The 22,248-nt window shown below is 44.8% G+C and overlaps 1 protein-coding gene across 1 annotated transcript in view; it reads left to right on the plus strand.

The window, feature by feature from the left end:
- CCDC3 (coiled-coil domain containing 3) overlaps positions 1-19,250 on the plus strand; it is a 49,784-nt gene extending 30,534 nt beyond the window's left edge. The window contains exon 3 of the mRNA XM_079993330.1: positions 17,643-19,250. Coding sequence (XP_079849456.1) covers positions 17,643-17,918 — 276 coding nt within the window. The 3' untranslated portion in view covers positions 17,919-19,250. The remainder of the gene's footprint in view (positions 1-17,642) is intronic.
- The last annotated feature ends 2,998 nt before the right edge of the window (positions 19,251-22,248 follow it).

The following is a 22,248-nucleotide window of genomic DNA, read 5'->3' on the forward strand; positions in this document are numbered from 1 at the left end:
CAAAATTACCTGCTTTCAAAGCATCTGTATAATTTGCTGTCTGAAGCCAGCTACGACATTTGCGGCATATACCTCGTCCAGTCTGCCTGGCTGGCAGCTGAACTGTGCAGTTTGTTTTGAGATTGCAAGAGAAGCATACTGAGTTTAGCCACTGGATGGCAAACAACAGTCTTGGCTTGCTGAACTGTCTTATGCTGTTGCTGGGGGATGGAATGGATGCCATTATATGACTCTCACTCCATGTGGGGTTTATAGGGTGTTAAGGGAGGAGTAGTACCTCTGGTACAAGTTGTGCTCCTTCTGGGGTAGTTTGTCCACCTTTGGTCCCCACCCAGCACTCACCTGTGGCTCCTAGAAGCTGTCAGCATATGACAGAGGAATGGTTTCGACTGGCCGGCTAAACCAGGTGAGGGGAGCCAATGAGGCTCAAACCCCAGTGAGTTAGGGGCTTCTCCTGCATGCGAACATAGGCTCTGGCAGATGGAGCGGGCGAGACCAAGCATGGGTCCAACAGTCAAGAAGGCGGTTTCTGCAGGTGCTGTAGATGGAAGCGAGGGGCAAATGGGTCTCGTCAACCTGGGAAGGGAGCCCATCTGGGAGAGGGAGGAAAACTCTGATCTTAACCCTCTGCTGCCTTGCAGGATATATTTGGGAAGAAGAAGAAAAGACTCAGGAGTAAACCCTCTACACATCTAGAGTAGAGTCCCTAAGACAGTTGGATGGCACCTTGTCTGCCTCCTTCCGGCAACTCCTGCAGCCAAGCTAGTGGCAAATGTATTGCTCTGCTTTCCTTTGGACCACATCAGTGTCATTTGGGCAGCCCAGGACCTGCATCCACACTGCCTAGGCTTGTTCCCTGGGAAGGTCACTTCGGTGCTGCTCATATACCAGTTTGACTTCATCCCTGGAGGTGTACTCCATTGTCTCTCAAGTCAAATGCCAACAACAACTACCTGTCCTCTCTTCTCACACCACCTTGCATTTTTTATGAGCAATGTTATAAAATGCCATAGATTTCAGGTGTTGTCTCCCTACACTCTGCAAAATATTGCCCGCTGGTAACTTTTGTTGCTGGAAAATACATCCTGTGTGCTCCAATTGCACCAGTGAGTGTTCTGTCTATCATCTATCATCTATCTATCTATATCTATCTATCTATCTATCTATCTATCTATCTATCTATCTATCTATCTATCTCTATCTATCATCTATCTATCTATCTATCTATCTATCTATCTATCTATCATCTATCTATCTATCTATCTATCTATCTATCTATCTATCTATCTATCATCTATCTATCTATCTATCTATCTATCATCTATCATCTATCTATCTATCATCTATATCTATCTATCTATCTATCTATCTATCTATCTATCTATCTATCTATCATCTATCTATCTATCATCTATCTATTATCTATCATCTATCTATTATCTATCATCTATCTATCTATATCATCTATATCTATCATCTATCTATCATCTATCTATCTATCTATCTATCTATCTATCTATCTATCATCTATCTATCTATCTATCTATCTATCTATCTATCTATCATCTATAATATTCTATCTTCAGAGACTATAATTTTCCCTAACTATAATCCCCAAGAGCGCAGGCTGGCTCATGCAGTCCTTCAAAAGAGAACATTAGCCAGGCTGCCCCTCCCTCAAACAATACTCTTCCACTTTATGGTCCTCATTTTTGACTGTCCCATTCTATTTGGTTCTTTGCTTGGAACTCTCTCTAAAGCTGGAGCCCACAATGGCTGTACTTCTAAAGGAAGGAAGAAGGCAGTATGGCATAACCAGCATGACACAATGGTTAGCGTGCTGGACCTGGGAGTCCAGGGTTTGAATTCTCACTCAGCCAAGAAACTCACTGGGCGACCTTGGACCTATCACTATCTCTTAGCCTACCCCACCTCACAGGGTTGCTGTGAGGATGAAATGGGGAGGAGAACCAGGCGGTCCTTGAGCTCCTTGGAAGATAAAGGTGGCCTATAGTTGTAATAAATCAAATAAGTATTCACTGTTAATTGGCCAAGACTATTGTGGGACGCAGGTGGCGCTGTGGGTTAAAGCCTCAGCGCCTAGGGCTTGCCGATCGAAAGGTCGGCGGTTCGAATCCCTGCGGCGGGGTGCGCTCCCGCTGCTCGGTCCCAGCGCCTGCCAACCTAGCAGTTCGAAAGCACCTCCGGGTGCAAGTAGATAAATAGGGACTGCTTACCAGCGGGAAGGTAAACGGCGTTTCCGTGTGCGGCTCTGGCTCTGGCTCTGGCTCTGGCCAGAGCAGCGATGTCACGCTGGCCACGTGACCCGGAAGTGTCTCCGGACAGCGCTGGCCCCTGGCCTCTTAAGTGAGATGGGCGCACAACCCCAGAGTCTGTCAAGACTGGCCCGTACGGGCAGGGGTACCTTTACCTTTATTGTGGAAGAGCTCTGCCCCTCTACCTTGCTGCTTCCTGGCTTGTCCTGGCTGGGATCTGGATTGTCCTTTTAGTCTGATCCAGCAGGACTCCTCTTACAGTCTTACTTCTATTTTTAAAAGGTAGGCACGAAGACACCCAGTCATGCTGGTGTATGTGCATCAGGAGGAGACAGAGACAAGCATTTCCTGGGCTACAGACACTTACTGCTGGTTCCTTCTCTGGTTTAGAATATTAGTACATTACATTACAGGGTGCCATAAAGGAGAAAAAACCCTCAGCTTACCCTCTTTTGCACTTCCAGCACCAAAGGGTAATTTATTTCCACTCAAGAACAAGAGTAGTGGAGGAGCAAGGTGCAATTAAACTTCAATATCAAAGGGGGAAACTGACCTCTGTGATAGCCTGGAGGGAGCGTAGAAAGGAGAGCCAAGGAAAGAGAAACACACATCTGTTTCCTCTTTAGGGGTGGAGGCCATTATCACCTATAGAAGTTTATCTGGTACGAACCCTGATCACGGCATCCAAACACAACAGAACCCCAATTTTTATGCATGTGGTGGTTTTATTTATTTATTTATTTATTTATTTATTTATTTAATATTTATATACGTTGTTGGCATCTGCTTGTCTCGAGATACAATGGAGTGCGCCTCTGGGGGTGAAGTGACCTCCTTGGGGCAAAAGCCTGGGCAGGGTGTCTGGAGCTTCTGGGCTGCCCAGACAACATGGCCTTGCTGACATGGCCCCAAGAAAAGCAGAGCAGGACGCTTGGCTGCAAGAGTTGCCAGAAGGAGGTGGACAGGGTGCCACCCAACCATCTTATGGATTCTGCTCCGGATTTATTTAAGGTTTACTCCTTAGCTTTTTCTTCTGCCAAAGAGTTTTCTTTCTCCTAGATGGGCTCCCTTTGCAGGTTGATGAGCCTCACCTGCCTCTCACTTCTCTCCAAAGCACGTGCAGAAACCTCCTTTTGACCGTTGGGCCTGGCACAGTTCATGCCCCAAGGACCCCTGGGACATGCCTTCTCGGTTGTTAGCAGAGTAGCAGCTCCAAAAAGATGTGTTGCTCCAAAGAGGACTCAGGACACTAGTAAAGATTTACTAAGGCAAAAATAAACTTAACAGTTCAATACCAGATCTCTGGATTGGCAGTTTCTTAATAATCCAGTTGCAGCAAAATACAACAGTAAAATAAAACTTAAACATACTATATACACTGAGCAAGTAAAAATCAGTACAGAATGAAAGAGAGAAAGAACTGGGGGAGAGAGAATAACATGAGTTGGACTGCAATTATAGACAGTCCTGGGGCAGTTTGGCCTTGAGGGAAGCCGATAACAAAGTGATCTCATTGCAGCTGCATTTCTGTTCCCTTGGGAACTTTCCAAACACGCTAGAATACACCAGAATACTCCTGTTAGTTTCTGTACACTCTATGGTCTCTGTACCTCAGAAATGCCATCATACCTGACAGGACCTACTATTGATCTCATCCGCTCAATCCGCTGGAGGCTGTCTTCCCACGCAGGGGAAGCCCCTAACTCACTGGGGGTTTGAGACCCATCAGCTCCCCTCACCTGGCTTAGCCGGCCAGTGGAAGCCGTTCCTGGGGTTGCCGGCTGATGGCTTCTAGGAGCCACAGGTGAGAGCTGAGTGCAGCCTGGGAATGAAGGGTGGACAAACTGGGGAGTGGTGGTACCTTTTTGGGGAGACACATTTATATACCACTACATTATAACAGCACAAAGCAGTTTACAATAATATAATAAAACACATAAAATGTAAAATTAGACCATCAACTAACTGTTATGGAAATAGGAATTCTTAATTGCTTGCATAAGCTTGGTGGAACAGCAAATTATTATTATTATTATTATTATTATTATTATTATTATTATTATTATTATTATTAATTTATACCCTGCCCATCTGGCTGAGTTTCCCCAGCCACTCTGGGCGGCTTCCAATCAAGTCTTAAAAACAGTACAGCGTTAGATATTAAAAACTTCCCTGAACAGCCTTCAGATGTCTTTTAAAGATAGGATAGCTGCTTATTTCCTTCACATCTGGTGGTAGGGCATTCTACAGGGCGGGCGCCACTACCGAGAAGGCCCTCTGTCTGGTTCCCTGTAACCTCACTTCTCGCAATGAGGGAACTGCCAGAAGGCCCTCGGCGCTGGATCCCAGTGTCCGGGCTGAACGATGGGGGTGGAGATACTCCTTCAGATATACTGGACTGGGGCCGTTTAGGGCTTTAAAGGTCAGCACCAACACTTTGAATTGTGCTCGGAAACGTACTGGGAGCTAATGCAGATCTCTCAGGACCGGTGTCATGTGGTTTCAGCGGCCACTCCCAGTCACCAGTCTAGCTGCCGCATTCTGGATTAATTGCAGTTTCTGGGTCACCTTCAAAGGTAGCCCCACGTAGAGCACATGGCAGTAGTCCAAGTTTTCATCAGGCGTTTAATGGTTGAAAAAGAAGGTGCACACTAAATCTCTATTGGCAGAGTATACCAGAGGAGGACTGGGGTGGTCACACTAAAGCCTCTGTTTCTTCTCCATGTTCAATGACACTCCTTCAGGTGATCTCAGTAATGCTACCTGTAATATCCTGGACCAAAGTTGCTCAGGGCTATGTAAATTAATACAAGGACTTTGAAGCTGGGTCAGCAGTAGATAAATAGGCAGTGCAGATTTTCAAACAATGGTGCCACCATTGGCAGTCCGGCTGCCACATTCTGCACCTGCTTTAGCTTCTGAACCAGACCCAGAGGCAGCCCCACATAGAGTGCATTGCAGTAATCCAGCCTCGAGGTTACCACTGCCTGGACTACAGCGGCCAGGCAATCCCTGTCCAGAAACACCCATAGCTAGCGAACCAGACAAAACTGGTAAAAGCAGTGCTTTTTTTCTGGGGGGGGGGGGCGCCAGGGAGACGCATATCCCATAACATTTTGTGAATCTAGGTTTGGCCTCATTGAAGGGCAGTATTTCAAGATGAGTAGGAAAATGAAAGTACCCCTAACCTTTTTTTTAAGAAAAAACGTGCTGGGCAAAAGGCCCTCCTAGCCGCAGAGGACACGGGCCTCTAGGGACAAAGATGTATCCAGGAATTGCCCCAAACTACTGTGTGAGGAGCAGGTCAGCAATAACTTACATAGCATTAATGAAGTTAGATCTTTATTCAAAGAAATAAGATAACTTGGGAGGCCAGTAGATCTTCCCAGTAGATCTTGCTCCAATGAGGCAGCTATGAGGACTGAAGGTCCTCGTCTCCCCACAGCTCCCCACAGAGTCCTTTCCAAGCAACCTGAGACTTCGTCGCCTTGCCTGTCTTTGCTTCGTCCCCTTTTCATTCTGGGAGACCAGGTGGGAAGGGGACTGGTTGCAGCAGGAGGGAGAGACCCCCTGGCTTCTTCAGCAACCTGCCTTATCTCTGTCTCTTGGCCCCCTCCTCTCCAGCCTCTCTTCTGCCTGATTCTGAACTGCTCTCTGCCACAGACTGCACCAGTTCACTAAGCGCTGTTACCTCTTCAGCTACCATCACCTCCTCCTCTGCTCCCTTCAACCATTCATGGTCATCCCACCACCACTCCCCTGGCTCTGAGCTGTCTTCCTTTGGGGGTTCCCCAGCCTCCCACCACTCCTCTGCATCCAGCAAGTCCATGACAGCTGCACACCTGCTACTTCAGAGAGAATGTGATGCCATCCAGAACAGGTAGCTTTCGTATCTCCTGGACACAGTCGCCACCCACTCAAAGAGCCTTCATCTTCTTGGGATTCAATAACTGTTTACTGGAGCTCATCCAGTCCAGCACAAATCAGTACAGTAGAAATACAGTGCATTTCACCATAGTTGAGAATGCACCATCTGGCTTGTGGGTCAGCTTGGCTGCTGACCAGGTGCTGCTATCTGTTGGATGGGCAACTTCATTGCCCAAAAAGAGAAAGAAGAAGAAGTCCCAGCAAAAGAAGAATGGATGCAAAAACTCAGGGAATATGCAGAAATAGCAAAAACTTACCAGAAAAATAGGAAATCAAGATAACAAACTTTTTAAATAAAAGAATGAAAAAAGCCTGCTCTCATCTTGCTGCCCTCCAGGTTTCTTATGGAGGAGGGACACAAAGAAGGGCCTCAGAGAATGATGGGTCAGTTCATATGGGGAAAGACAGTCCTTGAGGTATTGCTGTCCTGAGCCATTTAATGCTTTATAGGTCAAAAGCAGCACTTTGAATTGGGCCTGGAAACTAATTGGCAGCTAGTGCAGTCAGGCCAGGATTGATGCTTGACCTGTCTTGCCCTGGTGAGCAATGAGGCCCCTGAATTTTGCACAAGCTGAAGTTTCGAGCTGTCTTCAGATGCCCCACATATAATGTGCTGCAGTAATCTAACGTAGAGGTTACTCAAGCAAAGACAACAGAAGTTAGGCTATCCCTTTCCAGCTGAAGCCTATGTAAGGCACTCAACGCCACTCCTATACATGTCTACTCTGAGAAAAATGCGTAGAGAATTGCAGCCTAAAGGAAAGATTGTCTGGAAGTTTAAATTCTCTGTTCTTTATCACATTTTGCACATACACAGCCCAACACTTGCTGAAATTGCAGGATACAAACAACCCTGATTATATTACTGGCCATGACTACTATCGGATATTGCAATAGTCCTTATGGTGCGTAAACACTGGATTCCAGGAACCTGCCTATTTTGCTTTTAATCAGAACCAAGAAGCACTCTTTTACACGCAAGACTGAGCACAACCCAACCAGAAATGCTATTTATTTACATTGTGAGTATGATATTTTAAAGCATTATGACACTTTTAACTGCTGTGGCCAATGCAAGTTGCAAGAGGAGACACATCTTGAAAATCTGTCTTGCATTAACACCTGTCAAAGACAATACTAACCCATCGCCAAATTTTCTTAATGGATTCCACATTATTCCACTGTATGGTTAAATACACTCACCCTGACATGTATTGTGGTGGAGAGGGGCATGGCAGCAGTGAGGCTGGCATGGTGCAAACATGCCAGCAGAACCAATTCATGATCCTGCTGCGGTGTTTGTATTTCTCCACCAATTCAGCCCTCTCCATCCCAGGGTGCTACCACAAATCAGCCACACAAAGGTCAGTGTGTGGTGCAGGCATGCCATGCCATCCCCTGCTGGGTGTACCTATATGTTCTCCCAATAAGGTACTGACCAGTCCCAGATGTGCTTAGCTTCAGCAAGTTGGTGGCCTCATGTGCCTTTGGACCATACAGCAGAATGGTAAACAATAAGTACAAGTAGGATTCTGAGTTAGAGCCCTGGGAATGGAGTTTGCGGGTGTAGAATCATAGAATTGTTGCAAGGGACCACAAGGGTTATCTAGTCCAACCCCCTGCAGTGCAGGAATCCTTTGCCCAAGGTGGGGCTCAGACCCAGGACCCTGAAACTAAGACTCATGCTCTACCAACAGGGCTAGTGTAGGTGTGTGAGAAAGAATCTTGCCCCTCCTGAAAGCATTCTGGGATTGTGTTTTTAAGTAAAATTTATTATTATTATTATTATTATTATTATTATTAGTTTTGCAATTAAGAGCAATATTCACTGGTCAGCAAACATGTTTTGCTTCCTCAGATTCCCACAGTTGTTTTCACTGAATGGTTGCAAGATAAGTGCAGGCCTCTAAGCACATGGTGTGGTTAAAGAAGAATGGTCAGGCTGTCCATAACCTCTGAATGCAGCAGCAACAGCAGCAAATTGCTCAGCTGCTGAGGCAGCTGGTCGCCGCTAGAGCAAGGAATGTGACTGCAGGTGGGGAATCAAGCAAGTGCCTCTTGTGGGCTAAAGGACTTTAGACCACTGAGTTGGAGAGTCCAGGAAACACGAGAGGAATTTCATTGTCACCTATTTGTCCATCCATAAGACAACAGGGACCACTTTTTCTTTAAAAGAACACATACACAACATATAAGAATAAAAGTCACTTTTCAGAAACATTTTTTAAAATGTAAAATAAATAGAATATTCCAAAACTGTTTTTATAAACCAAAATAAGCAGAGACATCACCATGTAAGCCAATGACTCCCACTGGATTTGGAACAAGCCAGAGGCTTCTCTGAGAAACAGTCTCGTCATTCTCAAATTCCATCTGGGGTTACTTCTATACTAAAGAGTCAAATTAGGTGGTTTCCACTAGTGAATGTGTTAGTTGAATCCAGACCAGTTTCTTTCTTTTTAAAAGTACATTAATGGAACATCTACAAAGGAAGTTAAAATATGAAACATGGAGACAGCATTCTAAGGCTTATTGAGCAGATGCAGAGGAGCTGCTGTTGCTGTGGCTACTTAGTCATTTAATCACTGTTCCCAAGCAGCCAGAAGGAATGGATGTGAGACATTTCCTATATCTTCCCTGCTGAAGAGATTTGCTCTCTCCTAACAGGAGCAGCTTGCAGTAAGAAGTACAGGTACAGAAGCGAAGTGAAGGAGGCTTTGTCCTTTTATTAGACATTGCATGGAAACAGAATGTCAGCCACTGACATTCTGTGGGTCATATATTGTATTATGAGTATGGGGGCCCTGATTTACTTTTGGTCCCTACACTTTAGCACAGCAGCTTGTAACATTCTGAATATTTAAATTTATTTTACTCCCCCCCAAAGGATGAACTTTTGAGGAATTAAAAGTTTCAGCTGGGTGAACTTGAATTGAACCTGAATGTTATGTAGAAAAGCAGGTATGAACTGGAACTAGTTTATTTTTGGCAGGATGAACTTGAACTTGCCCTAATTCCAATTTAAAATGAATTTCCCAAGCACTGCCCTGACTGCTGGGAAAATGTTTCATTGAATTCAGCAGAGGTTGGACATCCTCCTGCATTGCAGGGGGTTGAGCTAAATGACCCCTGGGGTCCCTTCTAACTCTACAAGTCTGTGATAAATAGGATTGCACTGGAAAGGTAACTTTCCTACAGTCACACATCTGGAAACAAAGCTCTTTTCATCCCCTGCTTTATCTTTGCATTGTTTCACTGAAGCGTGTTTTATTTTTACTGAAGGGTAACAATAAGTATTAAAGCCACCCTTGGGACTGTAGCTCTGCTCAGGTGCTGAGACTTCCATTAAAGAACCACTTGGAGGAGCAGGAATGACTTTTAAACTAATATATGTTGTGTAAGCAATTGTGATGCATTTGTGCCCTGAATCTTTGTCAGTAAGGCTGAGAGAATTCTCATTTGCAAGCTGTTGCTTTGATGGGATGTTATCAAGTCCACCAGTTTCAGTCTGCTGTGAACAAGGTGGGAATTCCACTTTGCCAAGCAAGCCTATTTCTAACTCACAAGGTCTACTTTTCAGTGCATTGCCTATTGTCAGGCTGAAATGATGTTCTGTTGCAGAGAAAGGTTTCCAGGCACAGACCTTTCTGTTCCAAGCTTCCTCCAGCGTTCTTCCTGTATGACCGTGACCTCAATCCACAGCATGTCCGTTGCACCTTTGAGCCCTTTAGCAACTATCTAACAGATGGGGCTTCTCCGCAAGGATTTTTCTGGTTTGGGGCTTATGTATTTCTGATTTCCAAGCACAGCATCATAGACATCTATTTCTTTACTGATAAATTTTCTAAGTATTGTATACATATAACACCACTAGAATAAACAGTATGTGACTCAATTTCAGTAAAGTGAAATGGGTTTTTGTTAACTGTGCTTGTTTCTTAGATCCTCAGCAAAAGCAAACAATTACTACCTATTCCCAGCACAAGACTTTTGTCCTTCCCTTGCAAAGCCCTCCACACTGCAGCCGGTCTTTCTGTCTTGGACTCTCATTCTATATCTGCCCATGACTCCTGCCTGTCTCACGGTACCACCCTAAATGCCACAAGTCCTTTGCTTGACATCTTTGACCTCTTTGCATGGAACTCATCCCTTGAACGTGCATCTTCAAATCCCTTCTCAAAACCCACCTTTTGGATAAGGCTTTTGCTTAAGCTTTAAGCATAATAACAATAACAATATACCCTGCTCATCTGGCTGGAACACTTTGACACAAGGAAAAGGCTGTGGCAAAGAATTTCCAAAGTTGGATAGATATCTGTAGAAAATAACATTAGTATTCTTTCTAGGCTTCCTTTTCAGGCTGACCTCAGTGGCAGCAGGTGCTTGGGAAGCGCAGAGGGGGAGAGGGCTGGGCAGGTGAGGAAGGAAGCAGGCGTCCCAGAGAAGCTGCAGAGCTTTAGCAAGGTCTAAGCCTGGAAGGAGCAGCAGTTTTGGCAAGAAGGAAGGGGAGGGGTGAGCTCTAAGGGGAGGAGATGGTTTTGGTGAGGTGTAAAGGGAGGAGGGAGTTTGGTAAGGGGAGTTGGTGGGCTTGTGGGGTGCAGCTCCTGGTACAGAATGCCCTTGGAAAGGTGAAGGAAGGAACTCCCATGTTTCTGATAAGTCAGGGCAGTCACATGAAAAACCACACCAACTATCATTAGTGTAAACAGTTCTCTACTGAGGTTTATCTTTATTGAGCTAAGTGAACTCCTCCTCCCGTACAGTGACAGGAAGAGACTATGGTGTGCATCCCTCCCTCCTTTTACAGTGAATGACATGGGAGAATTTGGTGCCAAACTATGAAATATGAACTGCCATGGGGCTGCTTGTCTGTGCGCAGCCAATGAAAAAGTGGCACACTTCCCTTCATTTTAATTCCTAGAGATCTTTCTGTCCTGATAATCACTTTTCCTTGTGTTCCTGCCTTCAGATATTGATTGCATAAACAAAATTCAGGACTGCAGCATGCTAATGGGTTGTTGAAACTCCTGGTAAAGCCTCTCCTTTCCCTCTCTCCAGGTTTCTTCATGATGTGATAATTGCAAAAACATGCACAAGTGGTGCACAGCAGTCATCCTAAGCAGAAGATAAAGCATACGCAAGTGCCAGCCTGCTCTCAAGGCAGCTTTACATGTTGTAAACTATATATGCTCAAAGGGCCATGGCAGCCACCTGGGGGAAAGTATGTGCTTTGTACCTGCAGCAAATTAAACTAATAAAGTACCTGAAAAAGCTTTTAGGGATGAAATTTGCTCTGTGAAATGGTGAGGCCGGGAAACTATGTTCTACCAACTTGAGATTAACCTAGCACAAATTCAAAATAGGCTCAAAGGGAACCCAGTTGGGCTTTGCGCAAATCAGATTACGGTGGTACCTCGGGTTACAGACGCTTCAGTTTACAGGCGCTTCAGGTTACAGACTCCGCTAACCCAGAAATAGTACCTCGGGTTAAGAACTTTGCTTCAGGAAGAGAACAGAAATCGCGTGGCAGCAGGAGCCCCATTTGCTAAAGTGGTGCTTCAGGTTAAGAACAGATTCAGGTTAAGAATAGACCTCCAGAACGAATTAAGTTCTTAACCCGAGGTACCACTGTACTTGCTTCCTTTCACATGGCTCCTGAACTATAAACTGGATTTTAAAAGCGGAGGGTAATCTTCTAATATTGTGCTTTAAATGGTATATCATTTCACTCTGTACAAAGGTGCTTATTTCTTTTTGAAAGCATTTTTAAGAACAAGAGTTCACCCAGAGAATATACCTCTTGGAGAACTCTCCAGCATTCTTAAGACAACAGTAGCAACATATAATGGGGGGGGGGTATCAGAAATACCCTGCATGCCCATGCACACACTGAAAGCAAGCTTGAGGGGACTATGGAACCATGCAGGCCAACCCCCCCCCCCCTTGCAGCATTCATGTACACTTTCTGCCATCTGTGTGCTTTGTTAATGTGCTCTAAGCATGTGACACCCATCCCCATGAGGGAGGATGACGGGCTCATTCAGAGCACCCCCCACCAGGCAAAAGAACTGGGCATGCTTAGAACCCTTTCATTTGCTGGCCATGTGTGTGGTGGTCACTGGGAGCAGGGCTCACAACCCTCTTCCTCCTCACCTTGCCTGATCATAGGGCAATTGTAAAAACTCACCAGACTTGTGTCTGGTCTCCCCTTCTGCCAGGATCCGGGCAGAGGCAAAGACAAACTGGCTTTTCCAATGCCATTCTGATGGTGGTATTTATTATAAGGTGTCTCCACAACACAGCTGTGTACAAATCACTGGCTTAAAGCACTACAAGGTTATTCTTTTTTCCAATTTGGACCAAAGCTAGGTTGGGAAAAATGAATCAAAACATAGTATTTCATTTAAAACATGAAAGGATAGATACAGAAAAATATGGATTATGTTTATCTCATGTGTACACTGCTTTCCAAAGCAGCAGTTGGAGCACACTGGATTCAGAGTAAATGGGAGCATGAGCACAGCCTAGGAATGAGAAATTCAACCCTGTAAAGTGGGGAGATAAATATCTGGTTTATGGCTCCTTTTTCTGAGGGAGAGACAGCCTGGGAGAGATCCCCAGAGAGAGTCACATGAAGATCTGTACTCCCTGGTCCCCAAACCTGGGCGTAAAGTCCAAGAGATAATGTAGTATATCTTTTCCTGTCTTGGTTCAAAAAGTGAACTGGGACAGGTTTCTCTCTCACACACAAAGAACATTCTACAGTATGCCTTTTAAGCAGACTTAAAGGTTTTGGTGACATACAATCTGAAGGTAATACTACAGTCTAGCCTGTGGCTTACAAACAGTGGCAGCAGTAGCTGCTGGTTGCAGAATGTCTGTTTCATTCAACTCAAACTGCACAGTGCAACAGAGAAGGTAGCTCTGTATGTGTGAGAGCGTGGAATATATATGCCACAATCTAATTGCGTGGACAGGCGGAGTCCCCAGATCCCGAGTGGTCCCCCCCGTCATGTGGAATAACGACTCTAGACAACGCGCTATGGGATTAAATTGGCCACAACTTTATTAAATTTCAAATGTGGGTAGACCTTGGCTCAGGCATTGGGCGTTCTCCCTCCCTAGTCCCCAGCCGGGGACCTAGGGAGCATCAGGGTTATCCAGTGTGTGTGGGGGGGATGGGCCGGCTCTGGAGAACATATGTTCAAGCAGAGATAGCTGCCCCCGTTACGCCGCCGCAGGGGAGAGCAATGACGACCTTTCGGCGTACGGCCAAAGCCTCCCTTCAAAAACCCCTTTAACGGGGAACCCTGGTATCGCCACCGCAAAGAGGAAGATGGACTAAAGGATTCCGCCCAAGGCCTGATACCGCCAAAGTTGTGACGTTTTGCTACGGGAAAGGCGAAACCTGCCAATGCAGGGAAATTCCTTTCCGGCCCTTTAACAGCGACCTTATCGTAGCAGCGCCCGCATACCTGTGGAGAAAGGTTAACCTGCAAAACCTATGAAGAAAAGATAACCTGCAAAAGAAGGCATTAACTGAGGGTGGGTAGGGTGGGAGAAGCTCTGGAGCCAAGTGAGGATTAACAATTAAGATCCACCCTCTATTGTGTGGGCAGGTAATCCCTCCCCCTACCTGGCCTGGTTTCCCTGGCAACGCTTCCCCCAGGTGGGATTGGACAACTCACTGGGGTAGGCGGGGGCCTCCAGGTATCCCACCTGAGGGAAGGCAAAGCCTATGCTGATGGGGCCACTCCAGATCCAGGGCTGCACGCGTCCCCGCAAAGGGCGCCCCCCGTTTTAAGTGGGGAGCGGTCATTGTTCATAAACTGTATCCCAAACCTTTCATTGTGCACACACACACAAACACAATTTATTTCCCAAGGCAATTCTAGGATTACATGTCTCAGCAAATAGATATACATATAACGAAAGGCATCAACCATTTAGCTTCAGGCCTAAGCAGATGCACAGAAACATCCTTTCTCATGCCTGGCCCACTGTATCCCAATCACTAAAGTCTCTCAGACTTGCAACACTGGAGCAAAGCTGAGAAATGACAGTTGTTAAGAGAAGAAGAGTCTTGAGACATCTCAAAAACCAGCCGATTGAAAACTTTTGTGGACTGAGTCCACTTCATCCAATGTTTATATTACAATTAATCTTGTTAACATGCTACAAGATTAAAGTGCTGTGTTTCCTCAAGAGAATATGACTACCCCTCTGCAGATTTTCTTATGAGGCAATTCTAATCCTTACTTGAAAATAAGCGTCACTGTTTGATGGGGTTTCCTCCGATGGGAAGGCTGAGTAAGATTGCAGCCTAAGTGCGATTCTGACTGGAGTAGCCTTGGAAAAACAAATGACACACGACCCCTTTGTGTTTAAACTATTTAATGTCTCTTGACAATATTTCTATGAAAACAGAAAACTTACGAGAAGAAATTCAGAACCCTCCCCCCCAAATTTAATCTTGAATGTATGCAGTGGGCCTTTCAGCTTCTTTGCATTTAGTCTTACTAACCCTCCTCCCCATTTGAAATTATGGCCTTGGACCATTTTAATACTTTTTCTGCATTGAACTCAAACTCACCAGGCACTGAAGTATTCCAGTGAAGCAAATATCATATTTTTAAATGAATTAGTTCTTTTTCTAGAGAGGTTTTTTTAAAAAACCACACCAAAAAACCCAAAGCCTGCTGAACACAGCACTTTTTAGATAATTTAAAAAAGAGTTTCTAGCAAGTTTTTATGAACAGAGGAGAGAGATGAAGGGAGAGTTTCTCCACCCCGCAATTTTTCTTTTCTGCTAAGTCAGTGAATCTTGGTAAGCCAATAGGCATGCTAGCCAAAACTTGCAAATGATACTCACATTTTCCAGCAATATACGCAGAAGCAGAAAATTATTGGGAATCCTCCAGCCGGAGAAACCCAGGAAAATGAGAACAACTCTCAAATGTTCCCTTCATTACAATCTTATAGAAAGCACTAGGCCATCCTTATAAATATATGGAACCGATTATTAATTTTTTACATATAACCCACAAAAAGATCCAAAAGCTTCCAGTTGCCTTTGAACTTGATGCAGATATAAATCATCCTCAAGGAATACGATCTGAGAGAAAGAGACAGAGAGAGATTGCTGCTCTCCCCTCTATGTCAGGGACTGGCTGGATGCAGAGGGAGGCGCCACTCAAGGAGCCCCTGGGGAAGAAGGCTCACAGCTCAGATGGGGGGTGGGACAAGAAGGAGCAGTCAAAAGCAGAAAGGGAGCAGACTGGGAGGAGGAGGGCGGGAAGCGGAAGAGGCAACAGGGTTTAGTGAGCAGGAAGAGGCTGGGGCAGAGAGCCACCCAAAACCAGCGCTCCCTGAGAACATGCAGAGCCATGAGAGGCAAGGCGGTGGAGCCTCGGGCTGCGGGGGAAGGAACTGGGGGAGGAACCTCCCAAGGGAGGGTAGATCTCGAACCCATGGCATCAAGTTACAAGAAGGGAGACTGAGACTAAACATCAGGAGGAACATTCTGTTCGACAGCGGAATGGACTTCCTCAGGAGTTCCTTCCCCAGCAGCCTAAGTCTGAAATTTAGAAGCCTGCTTAAAATCTGCTGACACAAGCTTTCTCTGAGGGGCAGTCCAGATATGTTGATGTATTAAACTGATCTGCTGATCTGTGACTTATTGATTTATTGATGCAATTTATTGTTGATTTTATGCTATTCGCAATCATGCCATTTTAGTGTACGTTGGTAGTATAGAAGTTTTTGCAAATAAATGTTTATGGCAATTCTTTAAAAAATAGCTTTATAGGGAGAGAACATATGTTTTATGCAGCGGGTTTAGAGGGGGCAAATTAATCTTGTCTGAGTCAGATTTTCCTTGAAATGGGCCTGCATTGTTAGAAAATATTTGACAGATACTCTTGCGCATAAAATGTGCAAATTCGATCTCAGAGTCCCCTTTGCAATTGACCACTAGAATTTAACTCTGGGGTGCTGTTTACAGCAGCAGCCACATGTTCCTTGTAACATGCATTTCCACCTTGAATTGCACTACTATTTAGTTGTGTGTGTGTGTGTGTGTGTGTGTGTGTACACATACATATTTAACAGGAAACTCCCTGAGAGCATAAAAACAGAGAAAGAAATGAATCATATGGCAATTATAGAGAAAAGTAATACAGAACAGAATGAGTCACAGCAGTAGGTGGCTGCAGAGGTGGTTGCTTTGTGCTTGAGACACTGTTGGAGCATTTGTTTAATTTTTTGGCTATTAATATTCCCTATTTCACTTGCAAGTTGCTCTTAGAACCTCTCCTTGCGGTGTAGTTTGAAATACTTTGTTGGCTCCTGGCCTGATTTCCCTCCAGGGGTCCCTGCGCTTTCCAAGCCTCTAAACATTGGGCTGTGGCCTCGTGGGCTCCCTTCTTCACCATTCATTTCCTTCCTCTTCTTCCTCTTTCTCCTTAGTGAATGAACCGAGAGCCCCTGAGGCTGCCACGCTGCAGAAGCCAAGTGTGGTGCAGAGCTGATCAGTCACTTTAGGCAGGGGCCCCTCTGCACAAGGCTGCCAATACCCATGTGGCTACACATTTATTCCCCCTGGCTGCTGCTGCTGCTGCTGCTGCTGTCATGGCAGAAACAGCAAAAATGTCTATGACCTGCCTTATGTTGTTGGCACCCTGTCTGTCTTGGGAGACAATGGAAGAGTAAACCTTTGGGGGTGAAGTCAAACCGTTGGAGAGTTTCAGCACCTGCTGTGGCTGTAGAGACCGATGTGGGAGAGACATGTTTTATCTGCAGGTGGGGCAGATGAAGGCATCTGGTTGTGCTGCTGCAGGTGCACCAGGGCGTTTCTTCTCTCTGTGCTCCTCCCAGCAGTTATTCCTCCTCTGATCACAGCTGACATGACCTGCTTCATGACTTACCTGCCTGTCTCCAGGAACTGCTGCTGCCTTCAAGGGACTCCTGCGCAGCGGGATTCCCTTCACACCTCTAGAGCACATCCTTGGGGATCCTGCCATCTTCCATTCTGTGTTCATGACCAAGTCAGCATAGATGTTGCTGAGACAGGAGTGTGAACATGCTGGGAACGTGGGCTTGGTAGAGCACACCTTCGTCTAATACCTGCCTGTAGAGTTATAAAATCTATAGCTTTCATAGGTCTATGGGCTGGAGCATGACATTTTGGGTAAATTAAAATGTCAAGTGGCTACTGTGGGTTGGAGTGGAACTTGGCCCCCATTCAAAAATGCCACTGCCACCTTTTCATCACTAAAACAGATGGGAATCTACTGGGAGCTGGCTACAGAAGTATAGCAAATGCAATAAAAGAACCCCTTTGTAAAAGAACAGGGTTGCCTGGATATGGCCATTGGTCCCCCATCAACTGATTTCTGGAATTGTTTCTTAAAAGCAGTCATTCTGTGCATGTCATTTCAGCTCATGTGCTCTTCAGTCCAAAAAGCCTTGTTTGACGAAGAAGAACACGTGAAGCAGCTCCAGCAAAAGGTGGCCAGCCTGGAGAAGCGCAACAAGCAGCTGCGAGACCGAATCAAGAAAGTCAAGCGGTCGCTCAGGCAATCCAGGAAGAACACCAGACACATAGAGCTGATCAACCGAAAGCTCAGTGAGAAGCTGTCCTCTGTAGGAGGCCAGATCCCATATGCTAACTCCTTAAAGCAAGCAAACTCTCATGCTACCTACCTTAAAGTATAAAGCCAGGTTTAGGGCTCCAGGCAGTGATGCTGGTGACTTCACAGCATACACCTCTCCTCTCCCCTCCTCTCCCCCCTCCCCTCCCCTCCCCTCTCGTCTCCTCTCCTCTTCTCCTACAGTCCAGAAGGGACATTATGAGTTCAAGACCATCATTGACTGTTCTATGTTTATGCATTTAAAGTCTGCATAAACATGATGGTCCATATGCCATGTTCCTCTGAGGGTAATAAAAAAAATTTCCAGTTGAGACAAATTGAGCAGATATGAAAGCTGCTTGAGTCTGGGCCCAGTAAATGGTCTGGACACTGGACCCCCAACATTGTCAGTTAGCATTGCTTGCTTTAGGTTTGGGCTTGGGAGACCACCAGAGAGCTGCATGGAAGCCAGTCTGAGCTTCCCAAGGAAGAGCAAGATATAGAAAAACATGTGCGCTCTGTCTTGGCCATGCAGACAGAAGTCTCAGCATCAGCACAGTGATTTCAGGAAGACCTTGTGGCATGTGCTAAACTCTGGTTTCCAGACAAAGATAAGGGATTCTAATGTAAAATTAAAATGCAAACTTTCTAGTCCTCTTCCAACATTTCCAGAATGCAATCCAACTTTACTTAAATATATGCTGGCAATCAGAATATCTTTGTCTCTTAACAACAACAACAACAACAACAATTGTCCAGTAGCACCTTAGAGACCAACTAAGTTTGTTCTGGTATAAGCTTTTGTGTGCATGCACACTTCTTCAGATACCTTTCGTGTGCATGCACATGAAAGCTTATACCAGAGCAAACTTAGTTGGTCTCTAAGGTACTACTGGACATTTTTTAATATTTTTATATTTATTTCGACTGCATCAGACCAACACGGCTACCTACCTGAATCTTTGTCTCTTAAAGTTTGTTATTATTACCCTTAAATCTAATTGACTGATACACCATGATACCAATAATAAAGGCTACCCATTTTTTTCCATTCACCTTAGAAGCCATCCACTTTTACCTTTAACACCTTAAAATTAAGGGGGGGGGGACCCTTAATAGTTTTCATAAGAGCCAACTCCTAGGGGCTGAGAGGTCTTTGCCCCCAATATTTGAGCCCCACCCCCAGCTAATGGACATTGCCATTCAAATGGTGTATGTGTACTGTGTCATGTGATCAATTATGTGGGACAGGGATTACCTGTCCCCCCTCCAAATATTTTATTCTAGGCCCCCCTGAATGCTTTAAGGATGGGGTGGGTTTTCCCCTCCCAGTTATTTCTGCAAAGCTTACCTTCAATGCTAATCGATATAGACAAGCTGTTTAAATGTTTAAATAAACGTGCAACTGAGTCTGTGATTTCCTTCTCCACTGCAAGGAGGGTCACTCCTCTTTTTCAAACATGGCTCTGCTTGCGGTTCTGCCATCATGAGGCTGCTGGGCAGCCTCTGCCAGCTACATTTAAGGTGCTCTCAAACTTCCACCAGCAGACTCTTGAGCTGTGAGAGTCATTCTGCAAATCTGTTCTAAGCATGCCAATTGATTAATTATAATTCAGTCTGGCTAGGAGAGACCTCAATTGCAAGTGAAATAAATCTCAAAACACTATAGGCCATCTGGATCTGATCCTTTTCAAGCTGTACCAGATCATTTGGCTCAAACAAGAGCATTCCACGTTGGGATGGAGAGACTTCAAAGCTCATCGCTGTGTGCAGAAGAGAATACACAGGTCTATTCTTTGTCAGCTAGAATGCTATATAGTTCTGATTTTGGGATAGCTCTGTGCTGGCTGGGTCCCTTCCAGCCAGAAGAGCAATGAACTGGAGGAGGTTTGATTGATTGAATGAATGGATCAATGCATATCCAGACAGCCACTTGGAGATGCTTTTGGCTGAGGCAGTGGGAAAGGATGCAAAGGCTGTAACTTCTGTCTTGTCCAATTTGTCCACTGGTCCCTTCACCCACCTTCTCCTACCTGCTGTAGCATGTCTGATGTATAAATTTGCAGGTTTATTCCACAGGAGGAGAATTGGTGGGGTATGTCTAGGTTGCTGTTTGGCAAACCTTTCAGGCTGCTGACAAGAGACTTCTACCCAGGCTGTGGAAAGGCCATGAAAGCTCCATTATGTTCTGTACACTTGATACCTGTATCATAAGGGCATTAAAATTAAGGTGGTTTATATATGTACATATTTTTAAATCCTATAGAAAGTATTTTTATTACATATTTCCTATAGTCTTAATTCCACAAAATATGAAGTGGGCTTTGATTTTTTTTTTAATTAAATTTGTGAACATTTCTATGTGCTTTCTTGACTAGGCAATACCATTTTTCTTCATTGGGCAACTGACATGGATTAGAAATTGTGTTATTACCTATATGGATTTGGGTTAAGGTAGCATTCCTGATGGCTGACAAGAATGCCAGCTTTCTGTATGTTACTTCAAAGCACAGTGAACTCATTGGCGGTTAAATTGACCTGTGTAAGAGCAGATGCCATGAGCAAGTAGGAAAGAAAGCAGAAGAAGATGCTCTGAATGTTTTCCCCATTGGAAAAGATATTTAATGCATATTTGGTTACACAATCCAGTGTTTATGCCATACTTAGGTCAAAAGCTTGCAGAGCTGGTCCAACTGACGATAACTTTGATAACCGTTTGACAGGACTTGCACTGCATGAGCAATTTCCAGCTATCAGAATTGCGCGGCCAGAATTGCAATGAATAAAGACAATTCCCCAACACTCAGCTCCAGGATATTGAGAGGGAATTATAATGAGAAATAGGCATTGTGTGCCCAGCACTATAGAGTGGTTCCTTTGAGGCAGAAGTCCAAGGCCCAACTGAGTGAGCAGGAGGGCTCTCAAACACAACACAGATGGCTTACCACACTTTGAAGTAAGCGAAGTAATACATATTACCATTTAAAGGGGATGTCTCCTTAAGACAAAGGGCGGATCTACACTCGTGGTTTATAACATTAAAATGCATTATTACAATGTGACATGTGAGGGCGCTGCAGAGCAGTGAGGCAAAAGGAAACTACTATTAAACGTTATAGAAGATCATTGTAGTTCTAGCCAGAGCAGTGGCGTAGCGTGGGGGTGCAGGGGGGGCTGGCCGCACCGGGCGCAACATCTGGGGGGGCGCGCTCGCACTCGAGTGCTAAAATCCACGGGTTAGGGGGCACAAATTACTTGCCTTGCCCCGGGTGCTGACAACCCACGCTACGCCACTGAGCCAGAGTCTGAAATTACTGAACTTCACCACTGGTTTTGTGTGGAATTTGCATGCCTTCAATCCTAATGGACTGCCTGCACAGAAGATGACCAGTCTGAAGTGTGTGTGAATCTAGCCCAAAATCTGCAGCTTTACATAGACCAGAGTGAGACCCTCATGGGCCTCATGTACAACACAAAGGCTGCTATGCGAGAATCAGTGGAGACTGAATACTTGGCTTTTTCATACATAGACCACACACAAGCTACTGCATATTTTTTGTCACTTCTTTAAAAACTAGTTCCATTCCAAAAATAAAAGCTCATTGCAGATGGATTCTGCATTACCCTGCAGTGTTCCCATTTGAAAACAGATGTAGGTATTCCCACCAGGTTGAGGTGTATCCACATCTGCCCAATGGCATTCTGGGTGGGTGCATACTAAGATTGTGATTGCCACTTCGTTCTTCATTCTCCTTTGGCTTGGGCAGGGAAGAAAAGACAAGGATAACCCAACCTGGGCATGTGGGTTCAAATGCCTACCAAGTAACCCCATCCACCCTTGAGGACGGCAGGATCTAGAATTAATCTAGATTGAAAGCAGCATGTTGAGAATGAGCACGAACGAATCCAGATTGAGAAAAACATCATTTTGTGCTACAAACTGGTTAGTGGGTACACAGCCCTAGTATGAATCAGCAGCAGTTTGTTGCAGTATATTCTGAATTTCAGTGTTAGACACTGACTTATTTTAGAGTACGAAGCTTTCACAATTGACTAATTCTGGAATATAAACACTGCAATTCATTTTCATCACAAGCATCAAAATTGCTTCTCCCTTATCTAAGCACAACTTGAGTTGAAACTTTAATTCCTGGGAGTATTGACTTGATGTTGCCTCAACTTGAAACCTGTAAATAGTTTTCACCTCAACAACAATATAATTCACAGAAAACCACTGCCATATTTGGTACTTATGTTTATCAAATGCTATAAAATAAACTTCTTTTCTGTGCTCATTATTTAAAGAAATAAACATTAATACTTTCTGTCGTGTCCTTTCCAGTCTCTCTTTAAATGTTTTCTGTGTTGTCCACTGAACATTTATTTTTTAAAATACATGCAATGGCCCCAATTCA

This window comes from Podarcis cretensis (genome assembly GCF_951804945.1).
Source record: "Podarcis cretensis genome assembly, chromosome: 10".
In the NCBI taxonomy this organism is placed as follows: Eukaryota; Metazoa; Chordata; class Lepidosauria; order Squamata; family Lacertidae; genus Podarcis; species Podarcis cretensis.